General features: G+C 42.5%; 1 protein-coding gene across 8 annotated transcripts in view; it reads right to left on the bottom strand.

Moving 5' to 3' along the window:
* SHISAL1 (shisa like 1) overlaps positions 1-27,586 on the bottom strand; it is a 313,432-nt gene that overhangs the window by 82,288 nt on the left and 203,558 nt on the right. For all 8 annotated transcript variants that reach the window (XM_084643260.1, XM_084643259.1, XM_084643261.1 and 5 more), the window contains one exon: positions 271-370. In XM_084643260.1, coding sequence (XP_084499386.1) covers positions 271-337 — 67 coding nt within the window. In that variant the 5' untranslated portion in view covers positions 338-370. The remainder of the gene's footprint in view (positions 1-270; positions 371-27,586) is intronic.

Raw genomic sequence — 27,586 nt, 5'->3', positions numbered from 1 at the left:
TTGAATGTCAAATGTTGAGTCTGCTTATCTTGTCTGTGTCCTATTAGTGTTCCTTTCCTAAATGAAATAGTATTGCTATTTTAGTATTCTTGTTTTAGCTTCCAGTCACCAAATGCACAGCTAAGTTTAAGTTGCACAGTGCTTTTTTTTCAACTCATAGCATTACCTATGGTACCATTAGTTTTGTAGGCACTTGGGTTTGATGAAGTTTTAACCCATTTATCCCCTCGCCCAGCTGACATAAAAATAAATTTCTGGAAGAAACATTACCTGCTGACAAGAGCAATAAGAACACAACCATCAGCACATTCAAGGACTGTTGACCACAACTTGTCATCGTTTTGTTTTCATTGATCCATTAGAGAATTACCTGTTTAATAAGATGCAATGTCATAGTTAGGTGTCAATATCATCTCACCCTTATCTGCTTAAATCTGTACTTGCAAAATGGCTTTGCAACAGAGAAAATGGTTTAGAGCAGTAGTCTCCAACCTCCAACCAAGATCACTTTTTGAATCTAAGGGCAACCCAGGATCTACCCTGCCCCTTCCTCAAGGCACTGCCCTATTCACTCCATCTCCCCCCCCCCCCGTTGCTTGCTCTCCCCCACCCTCACTCACTTTCACTGAGCTGGGGTAAGGGGTTGGTATTCGGGAGGGGGTGTCGGCTCTGGGTTGGGGCCGAGGGGTTTGCAGTGTAGGAGGGGGCTCTGGGCTGAGCCTGGGGCAGGGAGTTTGGATGCAGGAGGGGGCTCTGGGCTGGGGCAGTGTGTTGGGGTACAGGAGGGGATACATGGTGCTGGCTCTGGGAGGGGGGTCAGGGCTGGGGAAGATTGTTTGGATGCAGGAGGAACTATGGGGTGTTGGCTCTTGGAGATGGCTCAGGGATGGGGGTTGGGGTGCAGCCTCGTGCTGGGTAGCACTTACCTCTGGCAGCTCCCAGTCAGCAGCAGGTGCAGTGAGGCTAAGGCAGACTCCCTGCCTATCCCAGCCCCACACTGCTCCCGGAAGAGACCAATGTGCCCCTGCGGCCCCTGGTTGGGAGGGGGCGCAGGAGGCATGTGGTTCCGTGCGCTGCCCCTCTCTGCATGCACTGCCCCCACAGCTCTCTTGGCCAATGGGAGCTGTGGGGGTGGTGCTCGCAGGCAGGAGCAGCGTGCAGAGGGAGACCCCAGCTCCCCCTCCCTCAGGGCCATGGGGCTGGGCTGGCCACTTCTGGGAGCAGTGTGGGGCTGGGGTAAGCAGGGAGTCTGCTTTAGAGGCAGTCACGCTGCACCACCGGATATTGCGGTCGACGGGGAGATCCTCTAGGATCAACCAGTCGATCACGATCAAGTGGTTGGTGATCACTGGTTTAGAGTAATACAATGCGAAAACAAAACTGTCTTACTGCCACTGCAACTGTTGCATGGAAAAACACATTTCACATAAGAAATTTTAAAATATGCTATCCTTTTATTTAGCTATGTGTACATTAAATAGTGTGAATTATGTATACCCTTTATATTCTACAGCACGAAGTAGAGGTGAGCCAAAGGGAGTGCTTGGTTGGCTATTCACACCAAACTTTGTAATGTAAGAGGCCATGTCTCAGGCAGTGGAATGCTGTCAGAAAACTGGGCTATTTCAGTATGTCTGGAAGAACTAGGGGAGTTAAAACAATTTAAAATAAATAGGGCTGTCGATCAGTTGCAGTTAACTCATGCGATTATCTCAAAAAATTAATTGTGATTAATCGCACTGTTAAACAATAGAATACCAATTGAAATTTATTAAATATTTTTGGATATTTTTCTACATTTTTAAATATATTGATTTCTATTACAACACAAAATACAAAATGTACAGTGCTCACTTTATATTATTATTTTTTATTACAAATATTTCCACTGTAAAATGATAAACAAAAGAAATAGTATTTTTCAATTCACCTCGTACAAGTACTGTAGTGCAGTCTCTTTATTGTGAAAGTCTAACTTACAAATGTAGATTTTTTTGTTACATAACTGCACTCAAAAACAAAACAAGGTAAAACTTTAGAGCCTACAAGTCCACTCAGTCCTACTTCTTGTTCAGCCAATCGCTAAGACAGACAAGTTTGTTTACTTTTACGGGAAATAATGCTGCCTGCTTCTTATTTACGTCACCTGAAAGTGAGAACAGGAGTTCACATTGCACTTTTGTAGCCGGTGTTGCAAGATATTTATGTGCCAGATATGCTAAACATTTGTATGCCCCTTCATGCTTCGGCCACCATTCCAGAGGACATGCTTCCATGCTGATGATGCTCGTTAAAAAAATAGCGTGTTAATTAAATTTGTGACTGAACTCTTTGGGGGAGAATTGTATATCTCCTGTTCTGTTTTACTCATATTCTATCATATATTTCATGTTATAGCAGTCTTGGATGATGACCCAGTGCATGTTGTTCATTTTAAGAACACTTTCACAGCAGAACTGACAAAACACAAAGAAGGTACCAATGTGAGATTTCTAAAAATAGCTACAGCACTCAACCCAAGGTTTAAGAACCTGAAGTGCCGTCCAAAATCTGATCGGGATGGGTGTGGAGCATGCTTTTGGAAGTCTTAAAAGAGAAACACTCCAATGAGGAAACTACAAAACCCAAACCACCAAAAATATGAAAATCAAGCTGCTGGTGGCATCTGACTCAGATGATGAAAATGAACATACGTCAGTCTGCTGTGCTTTAGATTGTTATAGAGTAAAACCCATCATCAGCATGGATGCATGTCCTCTGGAATGGTGATTGAGGCATGAAGGGACATATGAATCTTTAGTGCATCTGGCACATAAATATTTTGTGACACTGGCTAAAACAGTGCCAAGCAAACTCCTGTTCTCACTTTCAGGTGACATTGTAAACAAGAAGCGAGCAACATTATCTCCTGCAAATTGTAACCAAACTTTTTTATCTGAGCGATTGGCTGAAGTAAGACTGCATGGACTTGTAGACTCTAAAGTTTTACATTGTTTTATTTTTTGAATACAGTTCTTTTTGTACATAATTCTACATTTGTAACTTCAACTTTCATGATAAAGAGATTGCACTACAGTACTTGTATTAGATGAATATATTTCTTTTGGTTTTTCTGCGAAAATATTTGTAATAAAAATAAATATAAAGTGAGCACTGTACACTTTGTATTCTGTGTTGTAGTTGAAATCAATATATTTGAAAATGTAGAAAACACCCAAAAATATTTAAATAAATGTTATTTAAGTTAAGTTATTGTTTAAGAATGTGATTAATCGCATGATTAATCATGATTAATTTTTTTAATTCCTTAACTGCTCTAAAAATAAATCAATCATTTTTACTTTTAAATACTTACAAGCAACACCTAGGTTCATCCCATTAGAACAGTGGTTCTTAACCTTTTTTCATTTGCAGACCCCTAAACATTTTTTAATGGAGGTGCAGACTCCATTGGAAATTATAGACACAGTCTGCGGACCCCCAGAGAACCACAGAGTACAGGTTGAAAACCAATGCATTAGAAGATGCAGTAGTTCACAAATTGGGTTAGATAACAGAGCCAGTCGGAAAAAATTTTACAAAATGTTTTTTATCAGAATTTGCAGATTTGTGGAAATTGAAATGTCCATCAACTCTGATGGAAGTCTGCTTGATTTTCTGCAAGCTCGTTCACCTACCCAGTTCCTCGGCAGTCCACCTGACAGCCGCCATAAAAAGGCTGCTTTAATTTATGTCCAAGGCTGGTCCAGCCCACACCAGCCCCAAGATTGGAGGAGTAAAAAGTTGTCTTAAATCCATGTTTGTTCTACCCCATCAGTTATGCTGAGCATTCTTTGACTGTTGTTGAGGATCTGCCCCAAAGTGAATTTTACCATTTATGTCAATGGGAGTAGACCCTATGCCTGGTACCTAGAGTGCTGCAGTACACCCTATCCTGTCTTCCATGGCAGTATATCTAAAGTTAGTACTACATTAGCTGTGACACCAAAGGGCATGAAGAAAAGAAATTCTTTTATTGCTTATTCACCAATGTTAGTAGCCTGGATAATAAACAAGAGGAACTGGAGTTGCTCAGTTGTGAGCATAAATTTTATCTAGCTGGTATTACTGGAACCGGATGGGATGATTGGCATGACTAGAATGTTAAAAATCAATGGGTTAAATCTATTTTGGAAGGATGGAGTGCAGAAAAGGAGAGAGGGGAATGGCACACTATGTGAAAAAAATTACTACTTATCACCGACAACTTAGAAGCAAATGTTCTTGAATGTGGATAGATAAATGTTCTAATAGATAAAGCACAAGATGGGGAAGTAGTTGGTGTCTTCTACAGACCACCAAATCTCTCTCTCACACGCTCACACGCAAAAGGTGAGTTCAACTTGAGTGACCTAAGGCTGATCAAGAGTTCTGTGGACTATTAATGTTGATTTTCAGTAAGTCTTGGAACACTGGGAAAGTTCCAGAGGACTGGAAAAAGGCTAATGTGCCAAGGGTAAGCAGGACGACCAGCCTTTCAGTCTGCCTTCGATCCCAGGAAAGATAATAGAGTGGCTGATTCGGGACTCTATTGACAAAGAAAAAGGAAGGTAATAAAATTAAAGCCAATCAACATGGGTTTATGGAAAATAAACCCTGTCAAACTAACTTGATTTTTTTATGAGATTACATATTTGGTTGACAAAGGTAACAGTGTTAATGTGATATACTTACAGTTCTGTAAGGTATTTGACTTGGTAACTCATGACATTTTGATTAAGAAACTAGAATGATACAAAATCAACTTATGGCACACATTAAATGGCTGGATCTCCAAATGTAACCAAACAAGGCATCATCATTGAGCAGCTGTGTTTTTAGTGTGGTCCAAAGGGGACCTGTTTTTGTTGGTATTCTATTTAACATTTTTATCAATGACCTAGAAGAAAAAAAAATCACAACTGATAAATTTTACAGATGAAATAAAGATTGAGGGAGTGGTAAATAATGAAGAGAGCAGGTCACTGATACAGAGGGATTTGGATCACTTGGCACCGCACCCCAACCCCTAGCTCTGAGCCCCCTGCTGGAGCCAGCATCCCATACTCCCTGCCCCAGCCCTGCCCCCCTTTCTGGAGCCAGCACCCCAAACCCCCTCCTGCACCCCAACACACTGCCCCAGCCCGGAGCCCTCTCCCTCACCCAAACTCCCTCCCGGAGCCTGCACCCTGCACACCCTCCTGCACCCCAACCCCTGCCCCAGGCTCAGCCCAGAGCTCCATTCCACACTCCAAAACCTTCGGCCCCAGCCCAGAACCCACACCCCCTCCCCAACCCCGCCCCAATCTGGTGAAAGTGAGTGTGGGGGGGCAGCGAACGGGGGGAGGGCCTAGAGCGAGTGGGGCAGGGCAGATCCTGGGTTGCACTTAAATTCAAAAAGTGATCTTATGTATAAAAAGGTTGGAGACCACGGGATTAGATGGAATATATGGGCCAAAGATTTTAACATAACCCAGTCACTATCTGACATTTAACAGTGTATACCAAACCCCAGACCTTAAGAGACCTCAGCATGCTTAGTACCATGGCACACACCTCATTAAACATCCGTTTTATTAAAGATAAAGAAAAGAAGGAAAAACAGTACCATTTGAAATGTAAAGTATTACATAAGGCTTTTGTTTTAACAGCATCCCTTGATCCCTTTCCTTTTAGCTGGAAAGAGTTTTCAAAAAGCCCCCCACCCCTTTTTTGACAGTTTCTTAGATGGTATCAAAGACAGCAATAATTCTCCTTTTGGGGAAAAGAGAAGAAGTTAGTCATGATGAACTGGAGCCACTGTTGTTAAAGTCTGATCCCATTTCATCTCAGGTGGTGTTTGGGTAGGAGTGGTGATGTCAGCTGGATCCCTATCTCTGGCCTGCTCTGGTCAGGACATCCCTCAGGATCAGGAGGACTAAGGCTTGGGGTCCCAAGAAATGGTGGGGATGGCAGCGATGATGGTGAAGCTCGCTCCAGTAACCTCCATACTGTTCTTTTTTCTTTCCCCGCCAAAGTCTCTTTCTTTAAGGACCCACAAAGAGCATAGTGAGTGGAATAGCCCATCCCCTCATTATTTTGTCCATCAATTAGGCCTAGTTGCCGACACACCTATTTTGGTTCACTGATTTCCTGAGCCATATTTCATGTTTACCAACGTGATCTTAACACAGTCCTTGAGTTATATCAGAAGCCTTTGTGTTTAGACTAATTCAGTCTTTTTGTCTCCTTTTTATGTCTTTTCCCATCAACATGTGTTATTATAGTTATTGTGACATTTTATGAACTTTCACATACTTTTTACAGCTGAGTTCACAATTAAAGTAAATTGATAGGCCCAATTATTAGTCTTCTTATTTTAAGAAAGATCAAGAAAGATAAGGTTAAAGGGTGCCTTGATCAAAGTAGATACAAAGGAAACAGAAATTTGAGAATAGAGGGCTTTTCAGACTAGCCAAGAGTGGTAGAACAAGACCCAGTGGCTTGAAGTTGAAATTAAACCAATTCAGACTAGAAACATTTTTAACAGAGAGGGTAATTAATCACTGGAATAATTTACCCAAGGTTTTGATGGATTCTCAGTCACTGGCAATTTTTAAATCAAAATTGTATGTTTTTTTCCTAAAAGAGACGCTCTAGTTCAAACAGTAATCAATTCAGGGAAGTCCTATCGCCTGTGTTATACAAGTCAGGCTAGATGATTACAACGGTCTCTTCTTGATTTATAATCTATCAATCTATGAATCAATATTACCAACTCTTGCAATTGTATCGTTGTGGCACTCTATACCTCAAAGTAGCACCCTGGAACCCCATATTCACCACTGTCATATAAATTATGATACGTTTTGTACAAAGTGTACCTTGTGAGGTATCATTTTAAAAGTCTTGATCAGTTGAACATTAATATCCTGTTGGATTGTATCGTTATATGTGAAGTTATGAAGTATTGCTATATGTGTTACTGAAATATGTTGTGAGTTTGGCAAACACCCACAGCTAGTCTTTCGGTTGCAACAAAGGAGAGCTAGACAGGCGTTGATGGCCCATCAAAAAGAATCCACTCTCCCAGAGAGTGCAGGTCAGTAATGGAGACTGCCTGGCCCCCAGGTCACAGTGGGGATCTTTCTAGCAACTGGAAGAAAGTATAAAAAGAGAGACTGTGTCATGATCACATGATCTCTCTCCCCCCTCCCTCCATCTCAACACCTGGATGATCATCTGGACTACAAAGACTTGGAAGGAGAGAGATCCCAGGCTAGAAGGGTGGTCAGTCTGAGCACTGAAAACTGTAAGCTACCTGTAACATCCAGTGGGGTGAGAGACTATTTGATTCAAATCTTGCTTAGTCTGTTGAAGTTAGAATTTAAACTGCAAATTTATTTTGGTTTCTTAGGTAACCAACTTTAATCTCTGCTACTTAATAATCACCTAAATCTAGCTTTCTGAAGTTAATACATTTGTTTTATATTTTACCTAAAACACTGTGGTTTTGGTTGAAATGCTTGTGGAAATCTCAGCTCAGGTCACATCTAACAAGGGCACATCTACTACTCTATTGTCAGAATAGTGAACTTATTCATGAGTTTACACTGTCCAAGGGAACCTTGAGCAGTGTGAAAACAGTGTATTTCTGGGGTGCAAGGCTGGGGATTGGGGGGATTGGTGTCTCTCTGTATGATTCATGAGTGGCTCAGGGAGCAGTCATGTAATACAGCTGGTATGGGGCTCCACATGTTGATGGCTGAGTGATCACAGTGCCTGGTGGGGTGTTGCTGCTTGTCACTGGCATAGCTTTGTGAGAGACAGCCCAGGCAAGAGAGTTAAGGATGCACAGTGGTCCCACAGTTCCAGGTTGTACCTGGGGATCCCCATCACAATCGTAAGTCTTAATTTTTTCCTTAAACCCCTGCTCCTGGAATCAAAAACCAGAAGACAAGTAAAAAGAAACCCAAATGTTTCACTTTTTTAAAAATTGCATGATTTTTTTAGGCCTGACTCCTGATTTTTGAACACTTGGGGCTGGCAGTACTGCATTAGTACTAGATACTGGTGTCCGGATGCCACAGCGATAGGTGTGTGAAAAATGCCAAAGACAGATAAACAGATGCTAGTAGTATAGACTAGTACTATACATCAAAGGCCAAGCATATGAAGGAATCAGGGTTTTTTGCTTAAAAAAAACAGGGAACAGCATCTATTATATAACCCCTGATTGCAAAATAAAGGGAACATTTCTGACCTCTTCTTGCTTCTCCCTTTGTGCCTGCTGTTCTCTATTGCTGGGTGAAACAGTCAGATTCAGTGCTGTGTAGCTCAGGATGCTCCCTGAGCTATTTGGACAGAGCAGCAGGTAGAATAAGTGAATCAAGAAGAGGTGAAATATTTCCTAAGATTTGGCCACAAAAGTAAGTTGGAGATAGGAATGTTATAAATTGCAAGGCAGTAGCTGGAGAATATTATTATTGTTAATAGTTAGACTAGACAGTTGGGGGATTTAAAATGAGTTTGGAGTATTAAGCTTGGAGGGATGAGGAAAGCATTGTTTTATCAGTGTAAGCAGCTTGTCGCAAGTCCAGTGGGTGGGGCATAGGACTGGGTGGAAGCCAAGAGACTGGGGGGTTCTTTTCCAAGCCCAGCCAATCGATGACCTTCTGCATAGCCTTGGGCATGATGTTTCTCCCCTCTATGGTTCAGGTTACGGAAATAATGGTACTCACTCATCTTTGTAAAGTGGTTGAGATCCTTTGATGAAAAGGTATTATATTAGTATTTTCATTGGTGAAAATGCAACTCAGAGAGATTAGGGAAAAAAAAGAATTCCAGAGGAGGGTCCTGTGATGTTGTTGCTAATGAGCAGAGCAGATGTATAAGTGAGAAATAATGGGAAGGCAGCTTTTCATTTTCACTGGCTGAGAGCTTCTGGTTGCACTGTAAACTGAACTCATTGGCCTATAGCCCCACTCTGCTCACGATGGACCCTGGATGCCATAGTGTTTGAAATTGTAAGCTCAATGTTCTCTGTTTTATTGTTTAATTGATGGAATATGTCAGCAGGCTTTAGTCACATGAGTTGGTGCATTTTGGCTCTCCCTGTTCTATTGTGTACACAGCTTTGGTTGCCTATGCACCCTGTCTGCCTGCTTAACTATGGAGTCTTGTGAGTCATTGGAAAGAAAGAGATCGCCAAAAGAAAGAACTGCTTCATGTGACAAGCAGCCTTGATGTAAAAACACATAAGCACCTCAGAGTACAGGAAGGAAAGATATTGCATCTTTAAACATAGTTAGATAAATATAAGTTATAATTTTTTTTTTAAAGTGAAAAATGTAAGAGCAAGACAACCATGAGGATTCAGTAGAAGAATTTACAAAATATAACGACAGTATCAAACAAGTTCAGGTCACCACCACGTCTGGATACTTTACTCATCTTAAAAGCATATTATATGACAGTGTATGGATAGCACCTTAACATTGATTTGCACAAAAAGAAAAGGAGTACTTGTGGCACCTTAGAGACTAACAAATTTATTAGAGCATAAGCTTTCGTGACAGCTCACGAAAGCTTATGCTTTAATAAATTTGTTAGTCTCTAAGGTGCCACAAGTACTCCTTTTCTTCTTACAGATACAGACTAACACGGCTGCTACTCTGAAACCATTGATTTGCACGTTACTGTTGTCTAATATTTGTACTGTTATTATCCAGAGGCCATATTAGGGATGAGGGTCTTATTGTGTTAGGCCTGGCCTGCTCATGTGGTAGTAGGATTAGAGGGTAATAGTAAAATAAAATAAAATAAATCAATTAATAATTAATAAAAAATAAATAACAAACAACAACAACAATAATAAAGATAGTCCCTGCCCCAAAGAGATTACAGTTTTAGGCCTTATCTGCAGAGAGAGGATTTTGCTGCAAAATCCTCTAGTGTTGTAATTGACATAAAAGTGCTCAGATCTGTATAGCTTATGCTGGTTCTCCTGATCACTGTAAGTATAGCTACACCTACACTAGGGCTTTTACAAGCATAAATTGTGTCAGTAGAAAATACCTCACACCTCTAACTGACATAGCTATGCCAGTAATACTAGTGATATATTAACTGTGGTGGCTTAATACCGACATAACTTTCATCAACCAAAATTTGTAGTGCCGACATGGCCTTAATCTTGTAAATAACGCTCTCATTTCCTTTTCCTATTTAATAAATCTTCATATAGTTTATTATAGGATTTGCTACAAGCATTATCCTTGGTGTGTGATCTAAGGTGTAACTGACCTGGAGTAAGTGACTGGTCCTTTGGGACTAGGAGTAACCTGACTATTGCTATGATTCTTGGTCATAAGGGCCATCAGTCACAGAGATACACTCATCTGGGCGGCAAGACAATCTGGAGTATCCAAAGGGACTGGCTGTGATTCCATTTAAGGCTGTTAAGGTGCCTTAGGAGTTTGTACTTGGTGCAGTTGGTTGGTGAAATCTGCATTTAGAGCGCATGATCAATTTGGGATTTGTGCCCTGGTTTTTTAACAGTCTGCCCTGAGGTTGGTACTTGCACTCTTGTGCCACTGTTAGGAACATCATAGTCACATCCATCCGTTACAAGTTATTGTTGTCAATAATAATGGCTAGAGACAGCTTTTAAAGTAGACTTCCACAGGAAGGGGAGCTGTGAGGGAGCACTGCAAGTTCATGCCAGGGACAGGAAAGGAAGATCCCCTCAGCCTTTAGAAGAAGTGGGGAAGCTATGTTTCCACTCAGAGCCCCCTTTTGTGCTAGCCCCCATTATTGATCAATATGTCGGATGTCTAAAGAAAGTAACCTGGCTTTTGACTGGCTAAACAGCTGCGATAATCTTAAAGAATATAAAAAGCTGATTTTAAGAAACTCCACCTGCTGATCAGCTGGAGTCCTAGAGCCTGATTCCCTGCAGCCATACCATCTTATAGGTTTTTAAATTGAAAAGCTAAATTTGGAACACAGTGAACTCTCTCAACATCAGCTTCTTATTAAAAATTAAGAGTTACAACTCTGCATGGCCGAGGGAAGCGCTACTGAAACCTCTGTCCACCAGTCTTAAGCTGAAAACCTGAGGGGGAGGGAGGGAGAAAGGCAAAGAGTTAGAGGAGTCAGAGAACAGCAGGTGTGGAGGATGCAGAACAGCAGGACATGAGGGAGGGAGAGCAGCTAAGCTCCACTCTATATGTTTGTGTTTTAGGAAATAAAGGACTACGTAAAACAAAGCTATGCTGCTGATGGCATCACAGGCCTTAGGCTTTGTCCCTGAGCCTTTCCATTAACAGTCATTTATACACAAAAGAAGTGACTCTATAACTCAGAGTTCTTGAAAAATAGACCAGCAGGTAAATGAGATTGTATCTATTTAATAAGACTAGTAATTCCTAGCACAACATTTTGAAGAGATGCTGGTCCAAGTCTTGCAATTGGCTGTGCACAGGCAGATTCCTGCACCCTGGTGGAGCCCTATTATCTTCAAAGGGTCTCTGCGCAGGTGCTAGGAGTCTGGTAAGAAAGATAGTTGCAGGACTGAGACCACTATCATTTTATAAATTATATCCTTTATTTAGTGTGCTTGTATATGCATGTCCATACATAGGCACACACTATATATGCTATTATTTATTATTATTTGTATTACAGTAGGGGCAATCATGCAGTCATGGATCAGGACCCCTGATGTACTAGATACTTTACAAAAACATAATAAAGTAGTGGTCCCTACCAAAAAAAAAAAATTACATATGATAATTGTATGCATACAAAAAGAAAAGGAGGACTTGTGGCACCTTAGAGACTAACAAATGTATTTGAGCATAAGCTTTCATGAGCTACAGCTCACTTCATCGGATGAAGTGAGCTGTAGCTCACGAAAGCTTATGCTCAAATACATCTGTTAGTCTCTAAGGTGCCACAAGTCCTCCTTTTCTTTTTGCGAATACAGACTAACATAGCTGCTACTCTGAAAGCTGTCTATATGCATACAGACTACCAATAATCTGTATCTATCTATATATTGCAACATTATGCTGGTGCATGAAAACCAAAAGGTGATATAGATTAGTTTATTTTTTAAAAAATATTGCCCAACCTGATTTAAGTACAAACCCCCCTATATAAATAATGAAAAGTAAATCAAGTCCAGATCCTGCAAAGACCTATTCAAATGCTCAGAGTTCATCAGTAGTCCCACTGCATTCAGTTTTTGTGTGTAACCCAGGTACTGAGGTGCCCACAGTTTAAAACCAGTCTTCCTAGGTTAACACGCCCTGTGTTACGTATGGTAGAAAGTAAACAAGAACCGTAATCCATCCTAAAACGCAAAATGATGACCAGAAAGCAACTAACTGATGAGTTGCAAATGTAGGAGTATGAGTGTCCTTGAACTGACAACAGTGTTTTATGCTGGGAAAGAAAATATTTCTGAAAACACTGGTGTGCTTTTCTCCAAGCCAATATTTTGTTTCTAGTAAAAATCAACATCCTCCTAAACCCGAATTCACATTAGTATGCACTGACTGTAAGCACCTTATGGCTTGCAGATGGAAAGTGCAGTATGAGTCATGCATAAAATAAACATGACCCAATCATGTATTTTATTCAGCTCAATTGATTTATGCTATATAAGTTTCCTCTCCATGGAGAAGTGCACCAATTTCCATATATTTTATAAAGGAGCTTAAATTCTGTGTTTTGATTATCACCTTAGATGACAAATAATAAAGTTGCAGGGTGAAATCCTGGCTTTTTGAAGTCAATGGGAATTTTGCCATTATAGTCAATGGGGCCAGGATTTTACACTAAGTGTTCATATCTGTAGTAATAAACTGCAACTATTCTTCTTCGGCTTACTATAGGTAATATATCCATTGATATAACCTTTCAAAAATGACACTCTTAAAATCACCACATTTACATCCTCCTGTTATAATATTTAGCACATATGTAGCACTTGAGATCTTCAAGTAATTGTACAAACACAAATTCATAGCGTGTGAAGTAGATGAGTATTGTACCCATTATATAAGTGGGGAAACAGAAATATTACTAATACTTCATATTGCAGTAGTGCCTAGAGGTCCTAAGTGAGATCAGGGCCTCATTGTGCTCTGCACTGTGCATATATATATACATATATTGAGAAACAGTCTCTGCCCTGAGCAATTTACAATCTAAATAGACAAGGCAAACAAGGGATAGCAAAGAGGAATTATTATGTCCATTTTACAGATTGGGAAAGGAGGTCCAGAGAGATTAAGACGGTTGTCCAAGGTTACACAGGAAGTCTGTGACAGACCTGGGAGTTGAACCAAGATCTCTCAGGCCAAGTCCAGAGTCTTAAGTACAACACTGTCCTTTTGTTTAAAAGAAACATTCTACTCTGAAAAGTGACTATACAAAAATTAACAACAGACCTGCTTCCTATGTGTATACAGTTATATAGACTTACGTTAGTACCTAAAATAATATTTTTATTATATATCTGCAGAACCAACATACGAGAGAGAGAGCACATCTAGGCCCTGGTCTACACTAGGACTTTAGGTCGAATTTAGCAGCGTTAAATCGATGTAAACCTGCACCCGTCCACACAATGAAGCCCTTTATTTCGACTTAAAGGGCTCTTAAAATCGATTTCCTTACTGCACCCCTGACAAGTGGATTAGCGCTTAAATCGACGTTGCCGGCTCGAATTTGGGGTACTGTGGACACAATTCGATGGTATTGGCCTCCGGGAGCTATCCCAGAGTGTTCCATTATGACCGCTCTGGACAGCACTCTCAACTCAGATGCACTGGCCAAGTAGACAGGAAAAGAACCGCGAACTTTTGAATCTCATTTCCTGTTTGGCCAGTGTGGCAAGCTGCAGGTGACCATGCAGAGCTCATCAGCACAGGTGTCCATGATGGAGTCCCAGAATCGCAAAAGAGCTCCAGCATGGACCGAACGGGAGGTACGGGATCTGATCGCTGTTTGGGGAGAGGAATCCGTGCTATCAGAACTCTGTTCCAGTTTTCGAAATGCCAAAACCTTTGTGAAAATCTCCCAGGGCATGAAGGACAGAGGCCATAACAGGGACCCGAAGCAGTGCCGCGTGAAACTGAAGGAGCTGAGGCAAGCCTACCAGAAAACCAGAGAGGCGAACAGCCGCTCTGGGTCAGAGCCCCAAACATGCTGCTTCTATGATGAGCTGCATGCCATTTTAGGGGGTTCAGCCACCACTACCCCAGCCGTGTTGTTTGACTCCTTCAATGGAGATGGAGGCAATACGGAAGCAGGTTTTGGGGACGAAGAAGATGATGATGAGGAGGAGGTTGTAGATAGCTCACAGCAAGCACGCGGAGAAACCGGTTTTCCCGACAGCCAGGAACTGTTTCTCACCCTAGACCTGGAGCCAGTACCCCCCGAACCCACCCAAGGCTGCCTCCTGGACCCAGCAGGCGGAGAAGGGACCTCTGGTGAGTGTACCTTTTAAAATGCTATACATGGTTTAAAAGCAAGCATGTGAAAGGATTACTTTGCCCTGGCATTTGCGGTTCTCCTAGATGTAGTCCTAAAGCCTTTGCAAAAGGTTTCTGGGGAGGGCAGCCTTATTGTGTCCTTCATGGTAGGACACTTTACCACTCCAGGCCAGTAACACGTACTCGGGAAACATTGTAGAACACAGCATTGCAGTGTATGTTTGCTGGCATTCAAACAACATCCGTTCTTTATCTCTCTGTGTTATCCTCAGGAGAGTGAGATATAATTCATGGTCACCTGGTTGAAATAGAGTGCTTTTCTTCAGGGGACACTCAGAGGAGCCCATTCCTGCTGGGCTGTTTGCCTGTGGCTAAACAGAAATGTTCCCCGCTGTTAGCCACAGGGAGGGGGGAAGGTTGAGGGGGTAGTCACGCGGTGGGAGGAGGCAAAATGCGACCTTGTAATGAAAGTACATGTGCTATGTATGTAATGTTAACAGCAAGGTTTACCCTGAAAGAGTGTAGCCACTGTTTTATAAACTGTGTCTTTTTAAATACCGCTGTCCCTTTTTTTTTCTCCACCAGCTGCATGTGTTTCAATGATCACAGGATCTTCTCCTTCCCAGAGGCTAGTGAAGCTTAGAAAGAAAAAAAAACGCACTCGCGATGAAATGTTCTCCGAGCTCATGCTGTCCTCCCACACTGACAGAGCACAGACGAATGCGTGGAGGCAAATAATGTCAGAGTGCAGGAAAGCACAAAATGACCGGGAGGAGAGGTGGCGGGCTGAAGAGAGTAAGTGGCGGGCTGAAGACAGGGCTGAAGCTCAAATGTGGCGGCAGCGTGATGAGAGGAGGCAGGATTCAATGCTGAGGCTGCTGCAGGACCAAACCAGTATGCTCCAGTGTATGGTTGAGCTGCAGCAAAGGCAGCTGGAGCACAGACTGCCACTGCTGCCCCTCTGTAACCAACCGCCCTCCTCCCCAACTTCCATAGCCTCCACACCCAGACGCCCAAGAACGCGGTGGGGGGGGGGGCTTCTGGCCAACCAGCCACTCCACCACAGAGGATTGCCCAAAAAAAAGAAGGCTGTCATTCAATAAATTTTAAAGTTGTAAACTCTTTAAGTGCTGTGCTTAAAGTGCTGTGTGGCATTTTCCTTCCCTCCTCCACCACCCCTCCTGGGCTACCTTGGTAGTCATCCCCCTATGTGTGTGATGAATGAATAAAGAATGCATGAATGTGAAGCAACAATGACTTTATTGCCTCTGCAAGCGGTGATCAAAGGGAGGAGGGAAGGGTGGTTAGCTTACAGGGAAGTAGAGTGAACCAAGGGGCGGGGGGTTTCATTAAGGAGAAACAAACAGAACTTTCACACCGTAGCCTGGCCAGTCATGAAACTGGTTTTCAAAGCTTCTCTGATGCGTACCGCGCCCTCCTGTGCTCTTCTAACCACCCTGGTGTCTGGCTGCGCGTAACCAGCAGCCAGGCAATTTGCCTCAACCTCCCACCCCGCCATAAACGTCTCCCCCTTACTCTCACAGATATTGTGGAGCACACAGCAAGCAGTAATAACAGTGGGAATATTGGTTTAGCTGAGGTCTAAGCGAGTCAGTAAACTGCGCCAGCGCGCCTTTAAACGTCCAAATGCACATTCTACCACCATTCTGCACTTGCTCAGCCTGTAGTTGAAGAGCTCCTGACTACTGTCCAGGCTGCCTGTGTACGGCTTCATGAGCCATGGCATTAAGGGGTAGGCTGGGTCCCCAAGGATACATATAGGCATTTCAACATCCCCAACAGTTATTTTCTGGTCTGGGAATAAAGTCCCTTCCTGCAGCTTTTGAAACAGACCAGAGTTCCTGAAGATGCGAGCATCATGCACCTTTCCCGGCCATCCCACGTTGATGTTGGTGAAACGTCCCTTATGATCCACCAGAGCTTGCAGCACTATTGAAAAGTACCCCTTGCAGTTTAGGTACTCGGCGGCTTGGTGCTCCGGTGCCAAGATAGGGATATGGGTTCCGTCTATAGCCCCACCACAGTTAGGGAATCCCATTGCAGCAAAGCCATCCACTATGACCTGCACATTTCCCAGGGTCACTACCCTTGATATCAGCAGATCTTTGATTGCGTGGGCTACTTGCATCACAGCAGCCCCCACAGTAGATTTGCCCACTCCAAATTGATTCCCAACTGACCGGTAGCTGTCTGGCGTTGTAAGCTTCCACAGGGCTATTGCCACTCGCTTCTCAACTGTGAGGGCTGCTCTCATCTTGGTATTCATGCGCCTCAGGGCAGGGGAAAGCAAGTCACAAAGTTCCATGAAAGTGCCCTTACGCATGTGAAAGTTTCGCAGCCACTGGGAATCGTCCCAGACCTGCAACACTATGCGGTCCCACCAGTCTGTGCTTGTTTCCCGAGCCCAGAATCGGCGTTCCACAGCATGAACCTGCCCCATTAGCACCATGATGCATGCATTGGCAGGGCCCATGCTTTCAGAAAAATCTGTGTCCATGTCCTGATCACTCACGTGACCACGCTGACGTCGCCTCCTCACCCGGTATCGCTTTGCCAGGTTCTGGTGCTGCATATACTGCTGGATAATGCGTGTGGTGTTTAATGTGCTTCTAATTGCCAAAGTGAGCTGAGCGGCCTCCATGCTTGCCTTGGTATGGCATCCGCACAGAAAAAAGGCACGGAACGATTGTCTGCCGTTGCTCTGATGGAGGGAGGGGCAACTGACGACACGGCTTACAGGGTTGGCTTCAGGGAGCTAGAATCAACAAAGGGTGTGCCTGTACATCAAGGAGTATTTCAGGCAGGACTGCACGGAGGGTTCCAATAAGAAATGGTGCACCTAAGTTATCGTTCTTATTGGAACAAGGAGGTTAGCCTGGCCTCTGATTGATACATGGCTAGATTTACCTCGCTGCACCTTCTCTGTGAGTGACTGCAGTGTGATCTAGAGGAATGAGTCCCCTAGACAGAGGAGGAGGCAAATGAGTACAAAACAAATCTGGTCTATTTCTTGTTCTGAGCCACTCCATCTATCTTTTACATCTTTGGCTCGCAGCAGACGGTGCAGAAGGACTGCATGCCATCCACATCTCATGGCTGCTTGGCAGAAGATGGTACAGTACGACTGCTAGCCATCTTCATCTCTTGCCTGCCTGGCAGAAGATGGTACAATACGACTGCTAGCAATCCTCATCTCTTGCCTGCCTGGCAGAAGATGGTACAGTACGACTGCTAGCAGTCCGTAACGCCTGTCTGCTCACCATAAGACGGTTCAATAGGACTGACTGCAGGACTAAAGAGAATGACCTGGTCAAGTCACTCCAAATTTAGTCCCTGCGCCCATGTCTGCCCAGGCGCTCCCAGCCGACGTGGCCAGGAGCACCTCGGACACGACGAGGACGACTACCAGTCGTATTGCACCGTCTGCTGCCAGAAGGCAATGGGTTGCTGCTACTGTGCAGCAAAGCCGTACCGCGTCTGCCAGCATCCAGGAGACATAGGGTGACGGTTACCTGAGCGGGCTCCATGCTTGCCGTGGTATGGCATCTGCACAGGTAACTCAGGAAAAAAGGCGCGAAATGATTGTCTGCCCTTGCTTTCACGGAGGGAGGGAGGGAACGGGGGCCTGACAATACGTACCCAGAACCACCCGCGACAATGTTTTAGCCCCATCAGAGTGCTCCATTGTGACTGCTCTGGACAGCACTCTCAGATGCCCGATTGTTTGCCGTTGCTCTGACGCCGGGAGGGGCGCTTACAGGGTTGGCTTCAGGGAGCTAAAATCAACAAAGGGGGTGGCTTTACATCTAGGAGTATTTCAGGCAGGACTTCATGGAGGGTTCCAATAAGAAATGGTGCACCTAAGTTATTGTCCTTATTGGAACAAGAAGGTTAGCCTGGCCTCTGATTGATACATGGCTAGATTTAGCTCGCTGCACCTTCTCTGTGAGTGACTGCAGTGTGATCTAGAAGAATGAGTCCCCTAGACAGGGGAGGAAGCAAATGAGTACAAAACAAATCTGGTCTATTTCTTGTTTTGATCCACTCCATCTATCTTTTACATCTTTGGCTGGCAGCAGACGGTGCAGAAGGACTGCATGCCATCCACATCTCCTGGCTGCTCGGCAGAAATGGTACAGTACGACTGCTAGCAGTCCGTATCACCTGCCCGCTCACTATAAGACGGTTCAATAGGACTGACTGCAGGCAGGACTAAAGAGAATGAGCTGGTCAAGTCACTCCAAATTTAGTCCCTGCACCCATGTCTGCCCAGGCGCTCCCAGCCGACGTGGCCAGGAGCACCTCGGACATGACGATGACGGCTACCAGTCGTACTGTACCGTCTGCTGCCACAAGGCAAGGGGTTGCTGCTACTGTGTAGCAATGCCGTACCGCGTCTTTCAGCACCCAGGACACATAGGGTGACGGTTACCTGAGCGGGCTCCATGCTTGCAGTGGTATGGCGTCTCCAGAGGTAACTCAGGAAAAAAGGCGCGAAATGATTGTCTGCCCTTGCTTTCACGGAGGGAGGGAGGGAACGGGGGCCTGACGATATGTACCCAGAACCACCCGCGACAATGTTTTAGCCCCATCAGGCATTGGGATCTCAACCCAGAATTCCAATGGACAGCGGAGACTGCGGGAACTGTGGGATAGCTACCCGCAGTGCAACGCTCCGGAAGTCGACTCTAGCCTCGGTACTGTGGAAGCGCTCCGCCGAGTTAATGCACTTAATGCACTTAGAGCATTTTCTGTGGGGACACACACACTCGAATATATAAAACCGATTTCTAAAAAACCGACTTCTATAAATTCGACCTTATTCCGTAGTGTAGACATACCCTTGGTAACTTAGGATATGTTTACGCTGCAATTAGACACCCATCTGGCCCAGGCCAGCTGACGTGGGCTCGTGGGGCTCAAGCTCAGGAACTTGCAGTGTAGACGTCCGGGCTTGAGCTATGGGACCCTACCACCTTGCAGGGTCCTATAGCACAGGCTCCATCCGAGCCTAGCTGACTACACTGAAATTAAACAGCCCCTTAGCCTGACGCATGTGAGCCTGAGTCAGCTGCCATGGGTCAGCCGCGGGGTTTTTTACTGCAGTGTAGACTACCCATAGTGGTGGACAGTATCCTATCTGCACTATATGTAAAATCTCAAATTTAAGGTGACTTTACATTTATCATAATGGGATCGTATAGTGCTTTCTAAGCAAGTAAAATGTCAAAGAGGGAGATTTACAAAGGGTGCCTAATGTCAATTAAGTTTCAGTGGGAGTTAGGTAACTGATTGATTGCCATTTGCGTCTTTGAAAATATACACCAAGGTCCCTGCCCCAAAGAGCTTAAATGTAAATGGGGAAAAATAGCCTAGGCTGGATCTAAACCAATACATCTGTTTCTCGCTTTATTACGAAGTTATGATGAGTGATGCTAGCCACACTTTAACACAGAAGCACAGATATTCCCATTTACAAATAGATATTTCTAAGAGGATCCTCATTTGGCTTTGAAACACAAAGACAACAATGAACAAGGACATCACTCAGATATGTTAAAGAAATTAAACAAGGCTAACAGTGCTTTAAATAATACTTTGATTTAAAAAAAATAATGCTTTGTTTTTTGAAACTTTAATAGAGTAAGAATACTTCCTACTCTTTGTTGTTAAGACTACACAATATATATTACCTAACCGAGGGCCTCTTACTGAACCTCTTACTCTCAGTGGTGAAGTTACTCTCAACATGCTCCTAACTATCCAAATCCTTTTATTTTTTAAATAGATCTAACTTATTTTATTTTTATGTCAATTTTATGATTACATACAAGAAAAAATATTAAACAAAAGAGAAAGCTAAAATTAACTGGTGAAGACAGAGAAAGAATAAACAGTAAAGCTAACAAATGACAATTTTTTTTCCACTAAGCCTGTCACTATCACCCCTTGCCTCAAGGGGCCACATGTGTGTGTGCAGATTATAGATTTTCACTACAAGCTTATTTCAACCCTAATATCTCAGTGGATTTTCAAGCTATGTTACAATCTACAGTATCTGCTGTCAAGAAATTCTTTGACCTTATGTCAAACAAAAATGTAATCCTTTTGGCAGCTATCACAGATGCCCATTCTCTGATGATTTTCTTTTAATTAACCATAAGGTTTCTATGCCCACTATATAATAGATCAAAAAGTAGCTGCAGAGTTACATACTCCAGACACTAAACTATGTCTTAGTGAAGTAAATTACACATTGTACTGAATTATGAGTTCAAAGGTGGTTGGACTGGGTCTAGTGATGTGTGTGACTTTTTGAATCAAGACTAGATGAAAGAGCATTAATGAAATGTTAGTGCAGGTTAGCAGGGTCCCCACAGACAGTTAGTCCAAACAGGCAGGCTAGTGTGGGGTAAACTCACACCCCAGCTTGTTACAAACTAAATGCTCATGTAGACAAGCCCTTGGTCTCCCAAATCTAACCCTTGACCCGCATGTGCCTCTTCAATTACTCTCCTTTTCCCTTTCATCTTTAAGCTCACTGATTGTGTTGTATAGTGTTCCTCTCCTCCAATTCTGTTCAAGACCTTCTCCAATCCAGATTATGCCTCTTGCGTTCCATGAAAGGGTTCTCACCAAAATGACCTCTTCTAGCCAAAGCTCAGAACCAGTACTCCATCCTCACTGACTTGTCAGCTACCACTGACACAGCTGACCAGATTTTTCTTGTTCTTGTTGATGTCTTGTCCTTCCTTGGTTTCTGTGACTCAGTCCTTTCCTGGTTCTCCTCCCTCTCTGATTGCTCCTTACTTGTTTCTTAGGGTGACCAGCTAGCAAGTGTGAAAAATCGGGACAGGGGGTGATGGGTGAATGGTGCCCTATATAAGACAAAGCCCTGAATATCAAGACTGTCCCTATAAAATCGGGACATCTGGCCACCCTAGTTTGCATGCTCTTTTCTGTGTTTTTCACAGCTCTGCCATTGGATTTTTCACATGCTTTAATATGTGTTTTTGCAGTTACAATGATGGCAGAGGTAGTGGAGTGTAGGGTGTAGCACGCGCATATTTATACAATGTCGCATCATTGTGAAAAAATATCTCATACTGATGAAACATCACAAGGTAGAGCAGAGAAAGTAAGCTCTGCAGACTTTCTGTGTATTAGCAGTTGAGAGCTTTTAGAACAGCTGAAAAATTTTATTATTGAAGCCCTGATCATTCTGATGATCTTTAGGTTATTTTTCATAATGAGATCATTTATGTTTGAGGTCTCTGTCTGGTAAGATTGTACAGTTAGTTGTCTTAAAGTGTGGGGAAGAGAACTCCAAGTGTAGGCTGCAGAGCATTTTCATTATGAATTAGGTATAATGAGTGCAGCACAGTGAGATCTGTTCCTTTTCCATTTTTGTCCTCATAGTTTGCTGCTAGCAATTTAGCTCCAAGGGTTATATCCTTCTCAGCCTGCCTAATGGAGTTTCAGAAGTCAATACATCCTTAGTATTGTAGCCACTACAGATTTAATTTATGCTGTAGCTGAAATACAAGGTTTTAACATGATGTCAAAGAACCTTTGTAACTACAAAAATATGTTGTTGGTTTAAACTCAAAGCAAAATACAATGGTTTTAGAGTCCGTTAAGGGGCCAGGTTTTCAGCTAGTGTAGATCAACATAGCTCCATGGACATTAATAGAGCAACACCAATCTACATCAGCTGACGATCTGGCTCAAGAAATCCTATGGCTTATTCCACCACAGGTACACAGTAATGTGTTCTTGATTAATAATCTTATCTAGTTCTGATTTAAATCCATGAAAAAACTTCCAGTGATCTTAATGGACATTTGATCAGTCCCTATGCGTATTTATAGGCCAACTATCCCGGGATCCCTATATAAATTCTGAATTTTCAGACTTTTCTACACTGGGTCACTCTGACCAAGAGTGTTATACTTGCCTCAAACCCCAAGATATGGAAAAGACCTTTCTGTTAGTTTTGTGGCAGTTTGTTATTCTTGATTATTTACATTCTTTTCACTTCCATATAAATCAATCATGCCATATAGATTTTGCTCTAATTTTCAAAAAAATTTAAAGGAAGATGCAAGAAATCCTAAAGTGAACATCCATGGAATAACCTTTTGATAGGAGAAATTCTTTCCTAGTCCTGTCAGGTAGAGGATAGCTTTTACCCCAAAACAGGAAGATTTTTATTCCTTACAAGCTTTTCAGTTATTGTAACTGTGTATGTTCTCGTTATCCATATAAATGATGGATCCTTTTTTGAATCCTACTAAACTCTTGTCCTCATTGGTAGACTGTGGAACTCACTGCCACAATTTAATCATGCATAGCATAAAAAATATTTCCTTTATCTGTTTTAAATTTGCTGCCGTTCAGTTTGATTGAATGTTCCCTTGCTCTTGTATTATGAGAGAGGGAAAACAGAAGTGCCTGATCTACCTTCTTCAGACCATTCATTATTTGTATGCCACTATAACGTCCCCTCTTATCTGTCTCATCTGTAAACTAACAGTCAGTCTTTTCAATGTTTTTTCTTTTGGAAATTTTCTTATGTCTACTCATTTTTGTCACCTGTCTCTGAATCTCTTCTATTTCTGACATGATCTTAACTATAGGCAGCTGCAATGATCGGTTTTGCAAATATTTATTTCAAGGGACTATCTGTGTGAAAGATGACAGCTCAGGGAAACAAACATTTGAAGAGGAAAGAAATGTTTTGAAAACTGTTTTGAAGAGACTGCAATTTTTTAACGAGTTAAAAATATCATTCTCCCTTCAAAAACATAAGTTCACAAAGTCACAGAAAGTTTAGAAGCATCCCAATGAAAAGACAGAATCCTGTACTAAAGCCCCCTGGATAACTACAAGGAAATTAAAAGGAGTTGTTGTTCTTAATATTATGTCTTTTATGAAAAGTCTCAGACTGGCAGCTATTTGCTTTTCTAGATATTTTTGGCTTTATGCCTTTTTTGCCACTGCTGTCCATATATCAACTATGCATCCGATGAAGTGAGCTGTAGCTCACAAAAGCTTATGCTCAGATAAATTTGTTAGTCTATAAGGTGCCACAAGTACTCCTTTTCTTCTTTCAACTATGTAATGAAAATGTTAAGATAAAAAACAAAGGTTAGTTTTGCAATTTTATCCTGTGTGTTAATTCAAATACACTATGAAAGGACAATATTTTCTAGAAGTGTTTTTAAATAGTTGTATTTTCAAAGGAAGTGATGCAATTCCTAATACCCCTTCCACTAGGAGGTTGTTAATAACAATTGTGAATGGCTTTCTAACTTATGCAACACCACAAATCTCTTTCCCATTCCAAAAGAAAAGGCCACCTTAAATGCAGATCTGGTTAAGACAGAGCTTATTTTAAGCATATCATTCAGAGGAAAGCGTTTCTCAGTTCAATCAGGGACTACAGCTTGAAATTGCAATACTGCGAGCCCCAGGTTCCACTTAATCATTCACAGAAAGGTTAGTAATCAGGTTTGGCATCTGCACTACCATTGCCTTCCAATCTCATAAACCTTGTCACAAAGGACCTATTCAAATGTAAACTATTATGAAGTGTGCTCAGACAAACTAATAATCTCTTTTACAAGGAAAGTAAGAGTTAATCAGAACTTAAACTCAAACCTGGGACACAGGAGGGCGTGGGGGGTCACATGTCCTGTCAGATTTCTGCCAGGTTGTTGGGTTTTTTTTGGTTTTTTTTGCAGGAAGAGGGTTCAAAATACATGCCCCCAACTATCAGTTATGTGTCACCTCTGAACGTTTTCAATGTGTTTTTTCAGAGGGCATATCTGCTTGATAATTACAAATGCAAAAGCAAAAGATAAAAGTTGCAAAAAGTATGAAGGTAAGAATTACTGCTGCATGATAAAGAACTATCCTACTCAGAATGGGTCATATGGAAAGCCAGAAGGCATTGCTCATGCAAGCAATGCAAAGATATAGGCTGAAAGAGACTGGCGAGGAATGAAGAAAGATGTAGCCATTCATACTCATAAACCAAGTGATGATCAGAAAAATACAAAAGAAGAACTGATGCAAAGTGGCAATCTCTTCTGACTCTTCTTTAACTGGCTGCTAAATATCTGCTCTTCAAAACTAATAAGAGTGCTTAACAAGAGACCTGTGGGAATGTTAGCTCAATGATCTGCAACAAAGCATTTAATAAGACAGTGTTTGTGGGCTGGTCTACACTAGAAAATTCCATGAAGCTAGCTACCGCCTCACAGGTAAGTGAATTACCTACAAGAGGGGTTCTCCCCAGGGTGTCAGCATAGTTAGGTATGCACACTACAGTGTAGGTCAGCGTAACTTATGTCACTCAAGGGTGTGAAGAAACCATCCTCCTGAGCAACATAAAAGTTTCACCAATATAAGCGCCGGTGTGGACAGCACTACTGACCTAGTTACCAGCTCTCAGGGAGATGGATTAATTAAACCAATGGGAGAGCTCTCTCCTATTGGCATAGAGCGTCTTCATCAGCTGTGCCTCTGCCAGTGCCAGTTCTAGGATTTTTGCCGCCCCAAGCAAAAACATTTTTGGCTGTGCACCGCCCCCCCCCCCGGCTCCACCCCAATTTCACCCCTTCCCAACCCCTTTCCCAAATCCCCAGCCTCCTCCCCCTCTGTGCCGCTGTAGTGTTTCAAGTATAGACAAGCCCTATACTGCAGCACTACAATAGGACTGGAAGGGACCTCAAGAGGTCATCTAGTCCAGTCCCCTGCACTCATGGCAGGACTGTATTATCTAAACCATCCCTGATAGGTGTTTGTCTAAGCCGCTATTAAAAATCTCCAATGATGGTGATTCTGCAAACTCCCTTGGCAATTTGTTCCAGTGCTTAATCACCCTGGCAGAAAGTTTTTCCTAATGTCCAACCTAAACCTCCCTTGCTGCAATTTAAGCCCATTGCTTCATGTCCTATCCTCAGAGATTAAGGAGAAGAATTTTTCTCCCTCCTCCTTGTAAGAACCTTTCATGTACTTGAAAACTGTTATCATGTCCCATCTCAATCTTCTCTTCTCCAGACTAAACAAACCCAATTTTTTCAATCTTCCCTCATAGGTCATGTTTTCTAGACCTTTAATCATTTTTGTTGCTCTTCTCTGGGCTTTCTCCAATTTGTCCACATCTTTCCTGAAATGTGGCGCCCAGAACTGGACACAATACTCCAGTTGAGGCCTAATTAGTGCGGAGTAGAGCGGAAGAATTACTTCTCGTGTCTTACTTACAACACTCCTGCTAATACATCCCAGAAGGATGTTTGCTTTTTTTGGAACAGTGTCACACTGATGTTGACTCATATTTAGCTTGTGGTCCACTATGAGCCCCAGATTCCTTTCTGCAGTACTCCTTCCTAGGCAGTCATTTCCCATTTTGTATGTGTGCAACTGATTGTTCCTTCCTAAATGGAGTACTCTGCATTTGTCCTTATTGAATTTCATCCTATTTACTTCGGACCATTTCTCCAGTTTGTCCAGATCATTTTGAATTATAATCCTATCCTCCAAAGCACTTGCAACCCTTCCCAACGTGGTATCATCTGCAAACTTTATAAGTGTTCTCTCTATGCCATTATCTAAATCATGGATGAAGATATTGAACAGAACTGGACCCAGAACTGATCCCTCTGGGACCCCACTCATTATGCCCTTCCAGCAGGACTGTGAACCACTGATAACTACTCTCTGGGAATGTTTTTCCACCCAGTTATGCAGCCAGCATATAGTAGTTCCATCTAGGTTCATTTCTCTAGTTTGTTTGAGAAGGTCATGTGAGACAGTATCAAAAGTTTTACTTAAGTCAAGATATATCACAACTACCACTTCCCCCTATCCACAAGGCTTGTTACTTGTCAAAGAAAGCTATCTGGTTGATTTGACATGATTTGTTCTTGACAAATCCATGCTGACTGTTACGTATCACCTTATTATCTTCTAGATGTTTGCAAATTGATTGCTTAATTATTTGCTCCATTATCTTTCCAGGTACAGAAGTTCAGCTGACTGGTCTGTGATTTCCTGGGTTGTCCTTTTTTCCCTTTTTATAGATGGGCATTATATTTGCCCTTTTCCAGTCACCTGGAATCTCTCCCATCTTCCATGACTTTTCCAAGATAATTGCTAATGGTTCAGATATCACCTCAGTCAGCTCCTCAAGTATTCTAGGATGCATTTCATCAGGCCCTAGTGACTTGAAGACATCTAACTTGTCTAAGTAATTTTTAACTTGTTCTTTTCCTATTTTAGCCTCTGATCTTACCGCATTTTCACTGACATTCACTATGTTAGGCGTCCAGTCACTGCCAACCTTCTTGGTAAAAACCAAAACAAAGAAGTCATTAAGCACTTCTGCCATTTCCATGTTTCTGTTATTATTCCCCCCCTCCACCAATTGAGTAACAGCCTACCCTGTCCTTGGTCTTCCTCTTGCTTCTAATGTATTTGTAGAATGTTTTCTTGTTACCCTCTATGTCTCTAGCTAATTTGATCTTGTTTTGTGCCTTGGCCTTTCTAATTTTGTCCTACATACTTTGTGTTATTAGTTTATATTCGTCCTTTGTAATTTGACCTAGTTTTCACTTTTTGGAGGACTCTTTTTTGATTTTTAGATAATTGAAGATCTTAAATTCAGTTGTATTCAATATGTTAATGTATCAGTGGGTATCAGAGTGGCTGGCAGAGATGAGCACCACCAGGGGTGGGGGTACTATGAGAAGATAAGCGTGATAGAACATCCCCTACAAGGTCTGGGACAACAACAGTTGGTCTGGCTTAGGGAGGAAACTCGCCCAGTTTACTGTGAGTTGGAATGAATTCTCAGAACCTCCACTTCAGCATTCTCCACTCAGCCTGCTGAACCACTAGATATCCAGAAAGTGCCTGGCAGTCTAGTCGTGAGGAAGAAGCAGGAAAACAATGACTAGATGAACCAAAAAGAACAGGGGGATGAGGAGCTGGACTGAGACATGGAGCTGTGTTCCCACGTAATCCCCATAACATGGAATCTCACCTCCATCCCT

This window comes from Lepidochelys olivacea (assembly GCF_965140295.1).
Source record: "Lepidochelys olivacea isolate rLepOli2 genome assembly, chromosome: 1".
Classification (NCBI taxonomy): domain Eukaryota; kingdom Metazoa; phylum Chordata; order Testudines; family Cheloniidae; genus Lepidochelys; species Lepidochelys olivacea.
Note: the sequence above shows the minus strand (reverse complement) of the source record. Positions and strands in the feature narration are given on the sequence as shown.